We start from the raw sequence: 11,553 nt of genomic DNA, 5'->3' as shown, positions 1-11,553 counted from the left end.
ACTCAGGGCTATACAGGCACGTCCTATGAACTGCCGCACAGAGAGAGGGAGGAGGTGGAATAAAAGTGACACAACAGGGAAAGTTTAGAAAGTGGCAGAGAAGGATTGATGGAGAGAAAAGTGTCCTGGTTGTGACCTGTGAACCCCCACTAAGTTTCTGAGAAACTTGTTCTCCACGAGATTCTTCCGGAATAGCCACCTTCACAGATCAACACAGAGAACTCTCAGTACTCAGTACGGAGTCAGCAAGGTCAGCCACTGTCCAGTCAAATACACATCCGTGTCCTGATGAACTATTGTGGAACATCGAGTTTAGATGTATACATTAAAGACTTAGTTCTTAACCTGCATAATAGAGACTGCTGAACTGGCCTGATAAGAGGAAGCCATATTTAACACCTCTCAGTACTGATCCTGCACAGACACTCCCAATGACCCTCTGCACATGCTTCTCTATATATAACCCAGACACACACACACACACATTCCACTCTCACACTATCTCTCTGTCAGGGCAATAGAGTGTAGTTATCACCATGGCACTAAGTGCACTTTGTATCTTTCACATGTTCTCTCCATGCCTCCATTTTTCCATTATCCATCAGTCTATAACACTACAACTCCATAACTCCACCAGTCTATAACTCCATAACCCTATCAGTCTATAAAACTATAACTCCATAACTCCACCAGTCTATAACACTACAACTCCATAACTCCACCAGTCTATAACACTACAACTCCATAACTCCACCAGTCTATAACTCCATACCCCCTCAGTCTACAAAACTATAACTCCATAACTCCACCAGTCTATAACACTACAACTCCATAACTCCACCAGTCTATAACACTATAACTCCATAACCCTATCAGTCTATAAAACTATAACTCCATAACTCCACCTGTCTATAACTCCATAACCCTATCAGTCTATAACACTACAACTCCATAACTCCACCAGTCTATAACACTACAACTCCATAACTCCACCAGTCTATAACTCCATAACCCTATCAGTCTATAAAACTATAACTCCATAACTCCACCAGTCTATAACACTACAACTCCATAACTCCACGAGTCTATAACACTATAACTTCACCAGTCTATAACACTATAACTCCATAACTCCACCTGTCTATAACTCCATAACCCTATCAGTCTATAACACTACAACTCCATAACTCCACCAGTCTATAACACTATAACTCCATAACTCCACCAGTCTATAACACTATAACTCCACCAGTCTATAACACTATAACTCCATAACTCCACTAGTCTATAACTCCATAAACCTTTCAGTCTATAACACTATAACTCCATAAGTCCACCAGTCTATAACTCCATAACCCTATCAGTCTATAAAACTATAACTCCATAACTCCACCTGTCTATAACTCCATAACCCTATCAGTCTATAACACTATAACTCCATAGCTCCACTAGTCTATAAAACTATAACTCCATAACTCCACCAGTCTATAACTTCATAACCCTATCAGTCTATAAAACTGTAACTCCATAACTCCACAAGTCTATAACACTATAACTACATCAATCTATAACACAATAACTCCACAAGTCTATCAGTCTATAACTGTAAACCTGTAAACCTACATAAAACTATAACTCCATAACTCCATCAGTCTATAACACTATAACTCCATCAATCTATAACACTATAACGCCATAAGACTGTCTATAACACTATAACTCCATCAGTCTATAACTGTAAACCTACATAACACTATAACTCCATAACTCCGTCAGTCTATAACACTATAACTCCATCAGCCTATCAGTCTATAACTGTAAACCTACATAACACTATAACTCCATAACTCCATCAGTCTATAACATTATAACTCCATAACTCCATCAGTTTATAAGACTATAACTCCATCAATCTATAACACTATAATTCCATCAGTCTATCAGTCTGTAACACTATAACTCCACCAGTCTATAACACTATAACTCCATAACTCCACCAGTCTATAAGTCCATAACTCCATCAGTTTATAACACTATAATTACATAACTCCATAAGTCTATAACACTGTAACTCCATCAGTCTATAACTGTAAACCTACATAAGACTATAACTCCATAACTCCATCAGTCTATAACACTTTAACTCCATCAATCTATAACACTATAACTCTATCCGTCTATAACACTATAACTCCATAACTCCACCAGTCTATAAGTCCATAACTCCATCAGTCTATAACACTATAATTACATAACTCCGTAAGTCTATAACACTGTAACTCCATCAGTCTATAACTGTAAACCTACATAAGACTATAACTTAATAACTCCATCAGTCTATAACACTTTAACTCCATAATTCTTTCAGTATATAACTCTATCAATCTGTAACGCCATCACTCCATAACTCTATCAGAGTTTTGAATGTGTGGGAGGTGTGTTAAATGTGGGAGGTGTGGTAGTGGTAGGTGTGGGGGTGTCGGGGGTGTGGTAAAGGTAGGTGTGGGAAGTGTGGTAATGGTAAGTGTAGTAAGTGTGGGAGGTGTGGTAGTAGTAGGTGTAGTAGGTGTGGAAGGTGTGGTAATGGGAGGTGTAGTAAGTGTGGGAGGTGTCGTAATGGCAGGTGTAGTAGGTGTGGAAGGTGTGGTAATGGGAGGTGTGGTAGGTGTGGTAATGATAGGTGTAGTAGGTGTTGTAATGGTAGGTGTGGGCAGTGTGGTAGGTGGGGTATTTGTGGTAGGTGTGGTGGTAGGTTTGTTAGGTGGAGCAGTGGTGGTGTGGTAGGTGTGTTAATGCAAGGTGTGGTAATGGTAGATCTGGTACTGGGAGGTGTGGTAATGGTAGGTATGGTAGAGGTAGGTGTGGTAATGGTAGGTGTGCTAATGCAAGGTGTGGTAGTGGTAGGAGTGGTAGTGGTAGTTGTGCTAGGTGTGGTAATGGTAGGTGTGGTAGAGAGGGTTATTGTTACCCTCCACTGTCGCCCTGCTGAAATCCTTCCAGCTCGTCTCTCTGCTCTGCCAAAGACATTTCCATGTCCAGATAGGAACCATTATGGGACACCTGCAATACACAGTCATCTATCTGCAGAACAGAGAGGGGGAGAGAAAGAGAACCGCGGGTCAGGCTCACTAGTGCAGAGTGCAGGGTTCCACCACATAGATACAGTTCCACTGCTTAGATAAAGGGTTCCACCACATAGATACAGGGTTCCACTGCATAGATACAGTTCCACTTCTTAGATAAAGGGTTCCACCGCATAGATACAGGGTTCCACCCTGTAGATACAGTTCCACTGCTTAGATACAGGGTTCCACTACTTAGATACAGTTCCACTGCTTAGATACAGGGTTCCACTGCTTAGATACAGTTCCACTGCTTAGATAAAGGGTTCCACTGCTTAGATACAGGGTTCCACTGCTTAGATACAGTTCCACTGCTTAGATAAAGGGTTCCACCGCATAGATACAGGGTTCCACTGCTTAGATACAGGGTTCCACTACTTAGATACAGTTCCACTGCTTAGATACAGGGTTCCACTGCTTAGATACAGTTCCACTGCTTAGATACAGGGTTCCACTGCTTAGATACAGTTCCACTGCTTAGATAAAGGGTTCCACCACATAGATACAGGGTTCCACTGCTTAGATACAGTTACACTGCTTAGAGAGATGTTTCACTATTTAGAAAGGTTGTTTCATGTTTCACTGCTTTATTCAAAATTCAAAATTGCTTTAACAAAATTGCCCCTCCCTTGTTATAATTTCTACATGTTCATACTCATCTGCAGTGTAAAATAGTTGTTATGGCGAGACTTAGAAGGAGAGCAAGATTGACAAAGAGAGCTGGCTACAAGATGATGGTTCCTACATGCTGTTAATAAAACAAGGAAGGATGGACTGCTTGTTCATATACAACATGTGGAAACAGTAGAATACAGTTCTTACATCTAAAGGGCAGTAGTGTGTCTGAAGCAATCATGTGTCTAGAGCACTAACACATTTGTGGGGGGAAATATTTACCTGACACTTTTATCCAAAGCAACTTACAATTCTGACTGAGTACAACTTGAGGGTTAAGGGGCTTGCTCAGGAGCCCAACAGTGGTATTGGTGGGGCTTGAACCAGCAACCTTCTGATTACAAGTTCAGAAACTTTACCACTGCCATACACACACACACACACACACACACACACACACACACACACACACACACACACACACACACACACACACACACACACACACACACACACACACACACACACACACACACACACACACACACACACACACACACACACACACACACACACACACACACACACACACACACACACACACACACACTTTAGCTCTGCTTACATGTGGTTCTGGTTGTCTTTATTGGACTGTTTGGAAGGGGAGAGTCTCTGTACCAACATGTCTGTGTGTGTGTGTATATCTGTATATGTGTCTGTGTGACTGATTTTGTGTTTGTGTGTGAGAATTTTTGTTTGTGTGTGTGTATGAGTGTGTAAGACAGAGATCGGGTACCTAATTTCTGATTCCCCTGACCCGTTAATGCACAACTATCCCATATACCAGTGACTTCAGTGAAACACACGTGTTCAAGCTGACATGTTTACAGTGCAAATCGATAGGGTGTCTGTGGGAAGCCAGGGTGTCATGGCAACAGTTATGTCAGGTGTCAAAAGCATGTGTGTGTGAACACTTAAATGCACAGGGACCCCTCCCACAGACAGGTGGGGGTGGGAGAGCTCATTCTTAGTCATGTTAGTTTAGTTTAGCTCAGAGTCCACCTCAGGGTCCACCTCACAGTCCACCTCAGAGTCCATCTCCTTTAACATTAGATGCTTTATTCCTTGTGCATGTTTAATTGACTTCACTGGATCTCTAAGTACACATACACACTCAAACAATGTTTTTCAAAAGCATCTCTTTACTTGTGCTGCCTTCCTTCCTCTCTGGCTTTGGTCTGATAGGATTCTTAACCCCTGAGGTCACATGAGGTGCGTTTTTGACAGAGACTACAAAGCTCTTCTGTAAGTTGCTCTGGACAATGACATCTACTAAATGCTCTAAATGTAAATTTAATTGTCTTTATCTATTTGTCTCTTATACTTAAATTTGTAAAGCAGCTTAAATTGCACTTGTGTATAAAACATGCTAAATAAATAAATAAATAAATAAATAGATACCCCAACTTTGTTTCGTCTTCTTTTCCTACAGTGAAATGAAGTCATTTCAGGTTATTTTAAATAAAGCCAAAAACTACACGTATCTACACGTATTGCTTACCACACACTCTTCAGAACACAGTGTTTGTCTTTTGATTATTACTGTATGTATTAGCAAACCTGCAGACACACACACACACACACACACATCACACCACACATACACCCCCCCCCACACACACACACACAGGTGTGCACTGGGTCAACATGACTTAATTGGCTTTTTCTAGAATAAAACACACGTTAACATTAAACTACATAAAACTCAGTTAAGTAAGTTAGATGGTCTTAATTTAGGCATAAATGTCTGTTTAGAGGATTTAGATTTAGACCACACTGCCCGACTTACACACACACACACACACACACACACACACGTGTTACATTCTGAGGGAATGTAAGGTGTTAGTGCGTGCGCGCACACACACACACACACATATATATACACACACACACACACAAATGCATGCGCACACACACAAACGCATGCATGTGCACACAGAAACACATGCACGCACGCACGCATACATGCACGCACGCACATTTTAAAAAATGTTTGTGTATTTCATAATGATGCATTTGAAAGTCAACTGTACATAAGATTATGTGAGCTATTCTCTCCCTTTTTTGCCACAATGTTTAAATATGTCTCTGGAATTCCAAAAGCAGACAGAAGAGATATTCCTACAAAGGGGGTGGGGGTGAGAGGGGGAGGGGGGGTGGAAAAAATACAGAGAGAGAGAATCAGAGAGAATAAACTGGAGGTCAGACGAAGCCACAGCAGAGCTGTTTCCTTGTCCTTCTCTCTGAGAATTCTGGGAGCAACAGTGACCCTATATTTTACTTTACAGATTTTACCATAACACCCAATTACTGGCCTTAGCTTCCTCTCACAACCAGCAGACTGGAAAGAGAACAACACACAAACATGGCCACACAAACAGAGACACAAACACAACCACACAAACACAACTACACAAACCAAAAGAGAGCTCACAGTCAATGAACACAGAACAGAGCAGCGAGAATAAAGGCTGATAAATATGCGTATGAGATAAACACGTGTGATATGAACACATTTATGTGATAGGAACACATTTATATGATAGGAACCCGTTTATGTGATATGAACATGTTTATGTATTTATCATGTGATGGTCATGCTAGTCAGAGCTGACCCCATTACCCCCTCACTCTGATACTCACTCCCAGCTGCCACCCTGTAATATCCCACAAGCCCATCTGTCACTCAGCCTGCTATTTATCCATGTCCTCATATCCAATCCCACGTCCTCATATCCAACCTCACATCCTCATATCCAACCCCACGTCCTCATATCCAACCTCACATCCTCATATCCAACCCCATGTCCTCATAACCAAACCCAGGTCCTCATAACCAAACCCAGGTGCTCATAACCAAACCCATGTCCTAATAACCAACCTCATGTCCTCATATGCAACCCCACGTCCTCATAATCAATCCCACATCCTCATAACCAACCCCACGTCTTCATAACCAATGTGTCAAACACACTGAGGATCCCTGTGTGACGTAAACACAGTGTGGCCACAGTTAGCAAGGCTGACTCAGAACATGCACTGACATCTCAGCTCATATTACCTAATGAACTTAAAGAAACATTTAGGGCAATTCAACGGAGTGTGCAGTGTTTAAGAGCTTCTGGTGTCTGGTAGAGTTTAGGGGTTACCTTGGTACAGACTGTTCAGTGAGGACATGTGCACTACAGAGACTGTAAAGAGGTCGGTTATAGGCCAGCTGGCCCAGTCTCTGTTGCTATCTGGTGACGAGAGAAATGGCTATTATGGCGGACTAAACTATTTTTAAACTTGAATTTGAAACAAATAAATCACACAGTAATGGACGCTGACTCATGCGCGTTGCAAAAATAACTCTTCAGAACTTCAACCGCAGTCCGGATAGTCACCCTTAACGGAACGGGACGCTCACGCGGCCGAGTTATATCGGGAACGACTAAAATCTCACGGCCACCTGTCGCGCTGCCACGAGCAGCAAACCACCCGCACCCGGCATAAGAGCAAATAAAGAGGCTGATAGATGTATACGACTGCTAATAAAAACACTACTCGAAGCGTGACAATGACAAGCCACACAAACCCGTTAAAAGCGTACTGGAGGTTGCATTACAAACAAGCGACATATATTAACTTATTAGTACAACGGAGCTCTGCTGTAAATGTGCACATTGGTTCTGTAAAATATTGACTTGTGTCCCACCTTGTGCGGCGCATGGAGGAGTCGGTGCACCCCGGCGACTTGATTGATTAGCGGGATATCCTCCCGGAACGTGTAATGCGGCGGTCTCGTGGGCTCGGGGAAATTTGTACTGTTAAAAGGATCGGTGTCATCTAAAAACTGAACCCTGCACTCAAACGTGGCCATGGTGTATCCATACAAATGGCACCGGCTTTGGGGTTACCGGTTTTAACGATTTAATCCCTCTCCGCGCGTCCTCCTCCCCGTAACAACAACAAATCCTGTCAGCTGGTTGCTAAGATCGAGCGCCCGTTGCGTCCTCCTTGGTCCTCTGGAGGGACCGACAGCGCGAGTCCTGCTCGGTGGAAGCCCATGCACACCTACCATTTAAGAGCCGTGCACACTGCGAAAAGAGGACGAGATGGGATTACAGAGAAGCAGCGACCTCCTGCGGTCTGAGATTAGCGCATACAATATACTATATAATAATCTACTATATCAAAATAACCTACTATATAATAATTTAGTATATGCTAATCTACTATAAGATAATATACTATATAATGCGCAACTGTGCAACGCAAGTCTCACACTCAAAAGATTTCCTAATGTTAACTAATTTTAAGTAATGCTAACGATAAAACCAGCAACCTAGTGTGTAACAAAATATAACAAAAATATTTAATAAATGATATTGAATGACGTCTGACGCGTTGGTTACCAGGACTGACACCGGGAGATCACTTTCCTCGACATAAACCATAATCACACTCCCAAAATAATCCGGGCTAAATTATATTTGACATGTTAGCGCCAGAGGGCAGCAGAGCACTTTAACCGTTCAGAAACATGCTCATGCAACGTAGACCTAACGAATATAGATGAAACACCAAAATTATTTAGTACTTTTAAGTGTTTTGGTCAAAACAAATATTTATTATTAGTTATAAAATATTCTTTTTATAGCAAATTAAAGTTAAAACCAAAGCAACAGCAACGTTACATTGTGGTTAGTCCGCTATCTGGTGCTGACCTGTGACAGTGAGAATGAAACACCATCAGTATGGGGGACAGAGAGAGAGAGAGAGAGAGAGAGAGAGAGAGAGAGAGAGAGAGAGAGAGAGAGAGAGAGAGAGAGAGAGAGAGAGAGAGAGAGAGAGAGAGAGAGAGAGAGAGAGAGAGAGAGAGAGAGAGAGAGAGAGAGAGAGAGAGAGAGAGAGAGAGACGCAGCAGAACGTATGAATAAATAAATGAACACGTTCTCTGGAAACCCAGATTACTTTAATTAATTAAACTATCATCTACATTACCAATGATACTACACGTGCCAATCTCAAACTAACAGGTGGCGTGGACAATTCCTGATGTTTGGATGAATGCCAAAATCCCATGGGAAGATGCTATTGTGAATCTATGCTTTAAGATTATATCACAATTCATGATGGGTGTAATCCTTTATATAAACAAGCTTAATAATGCTAGTCTACCTCACTGATACTCAACAAATCTACTGAATTATCTAGACAATTCTATGTATAAGCCCTTGTGTGGATACAAACATCTTTCAAAAAAATTCTAAAATTTGATCACTTCTAGCAAAATGCTACTTAAATACAAAGAGTATAGGAAAATGTAAAGGGTCACTGGATGCTGACCTTTTGACCTAGGCCCTTCAAACATGGTGTACATCACCTCCCTAAGGCTTAGTATATGCCTGCCTAGGGATTTGCATGTTAATTTACCATAAACAACAAATCGTGAGACTGTATAAAAAAGATATGTGACCTATGCTACTAAACAAACTTTCCAATTTATGCGACTGTGTTACAAAAAGGAGTAAAATTGACTTGGTATGCAGGAGCTGTAAACAGCTGTATAGGTCTAATTTGCTATGTGAGCAGGCTTATGCTAGGTGAACAGACTAAAGCTAGGTGAACAGACTAAAGCTAGGTGAGCAGGCTTATGCTAGGTGAACAGACTAAAGCTAGGTGAACAGACTGACACTAGGTGAACAGGCTGACACTAGGTGAACAGACTGATGTTTCAGGTTTGGCATATGTAGAATAAAGCTCACCTGCGCTCATATGGGTTTTGAGAACAAGTGATGTATTTTTAAAGTCTGCTGAAATAAAATAACTAATTAAAGGAGTGAATCACAAATACTGGTGCCATCAGCATCGAATTTGGACGTAGAATTTGCATGTCTGACACAATAGGGTATATAGTAACACCAGAGGGTTAAGTGTGTCATGTGTCCAAGCTTGGGAATAAGGAGCCGTCATGCCAAGTGAGAAAACAGAAGCAGTTTTACTCACTGAAAACATGTCAGCAGTAATTCTATAAAACTAGGACAAATCATGTGCATACACGAAATTACAGAACAACATCATCTGGATATCTATGGAAAGCCGTGTATGAAAAATAAAACCAGAAAAATTGCTGGTATGGTTTTGTGTTTAAAGCATAAAACTATCAGTAAATGGAAGGACTTCCTTTACATGTAGGTAATATCTGTTGACATTTTTACAGATAATATGACCATTCCAAACTCTGGAAGGACCCACATACGCATTTAGACCATTCCTAAAGGAATCTCAAACTCACCCTCTCTATCTCTCCCTCCCTCTTCCTCCCTCTCTCTCTAGGTCACTCTCTACCTCTCAGTCTCTCTCTCTCTCTCTCTCTCAATCACTCTTTCTCTCTCTGGTTTTGACTTTATTGTGTTTTAAGTATGTGGTGGTAAAAGCTGCTGCAGAGAGGAAGTGGAAAGCATGAGACAGTTCAGTTCAGTTCACTTAGTTCAGTTCAGGGTTTGGGTAAGGTGAGCAGAGCTTTGGTAAGGTGAGTAGAGCTTGGGTAAGGTGAGTAGAGATTGGGTAAGGTGAGTAGAGATTGGGTAAGGTGAGCAGAGCTTGGGTAAGGTGAGTAGAGATTGGGTAAGGTGACTAGGATTTGGGTAAGGTGAATAAGGCTTAGGTAAGTGGGCATGAGACCCACTAAATGTATCACTGGAGCAACTCACAATATCTGTCCAACTCGCCAAAACCTCAGTGGGACATTGCACATGGAGGCATATTCATGTGCTTAAATCACTGACATGTTTATTACACTGCAGAAATAATGTTCCATTGCAACACCGCAGTAATAAAGTCCTACTACAAGACTGCAATAGTAATGTCCCAGTGCAGTAATGACATCATGATGTCCCAGTGCACTGCAGTAATACTGTCCACTTTAGTAATAATGTCCTTGCGCAGTATGGAAATGATGTCCGCGTACACTGTAATAAAAATGTCCTAGTGCACTGTAGTAGTAGTGGCCCAGAGCACTGTAGTAAAAATATCCTTATGCATTGTAGTAATAATGTCTCTGTGCACTGTGGTAATAATGACCCTGTACACTGTAGTTATGTCTTATAACACTGTAGTAGTAATGTTCCATTATAATGTAGTAATAATGTCACAATACATAGCAGTAATAAAATTTCCATACACGGTAGTAGTAATGTCCCAGTGCACAGTAACAATAACATCCCGGTACACTGTAATAGGAATGTCCAAGTCCACTGTAGTAATAATGTCCATATGCACTGTAGTATTAATGACACAGTACACTGTAATATTAATGTCCTTGTGCACTGCTGTGAGCTGTCAATCATTTCTCATTGTGCTACAGCTGGTCACTTCACTCTTCTTCCCTGTTATTGTTAACAAGATGACCAAACTGTGTGGGGTGAATTCTTCTCATCTTCTTGAAGAGACAAAATGTTCCAGCAATTAATATTCGTGTCACACCTCTCTCACCTGTGAAAAGTGTGTCTGTGTTAGTGTGCGAAGCCTTCTAGTGAGCCTGTATGAAGCTGGGTTGTCTAAGCCAGGTTTAGACAAGTGGATGTAATTCTATTATGCATTAACTCTTATAGATGAAGAGACAAGCTTCTCTTATCCTGCTGACCAGTCAGAATATCTCACTCACTCAGATGGCTCCACAGATAAGGAATGTCAGGTGCTGAAGGTCACTATTAACAAAGTATGTGTGTGTGTGTGTGTGTCACACACACAGGTGCACACCTACACT

At 41.4% G+C, this 11,553-nt stretch overlaps 1 protein-coding gene across 4 annotated transcripts in view; it reads right to left on the bottom strand.

Annotated features, from left to right (window-relative positions):
• The window catches only part of fhod3a (formin homology 2 domain containing 3a), a 40,578-nt gene extending 32,714 nt beyond the window's left edge, over positions 1–7,864 (bottom strand). For 2 of the 4 annotated variants that reach the window (XM_027030984.2, XM_035523762.1), the window contains exons 1-2: positions 7,498–7,864; positions 2,969–3,081 (exon numbers count right to left, since the gene is read on the bottom strand). In XM_027030984.2, coding sequence (XP_026886785.2) covers positions 2,969–3,081; positions 7,498–7,662 — 278 coding nt within the window. In that variant the 5' untranslated portion in view covers positions 7,663–7,864. The remainder of the gene's footprint in view (positions 1–2,968; positions 3,082–7,497) is intronic. The other 2 variants (XM_027030982.2, XM_027030985.2) reach the window with 1 other exon arrangement.
• Between the last annotated feature and the right edge of the window lie 3,689 nt (positions 7,865–11,553).

The sequence above is a fragment of the Electrophorus electricus genome, chromosome 2 (genome assembly GCF_013358815.1).
Source record: "Electrophorus electricus isolate fEleEle1 chromosome 2, fEleEle1.pri, whole genome shotgun sequence".
Classification (NCBI taxonomy): Eukaryota; Metazoa; Chordata; class Actinopteri; order Gymnotiformes; family Gymnotidae; genus Electrophorus; species Electrophorus electricus.
This window is presented reverse-complemented; position numbering and strand designations above follow the sequence as displayed.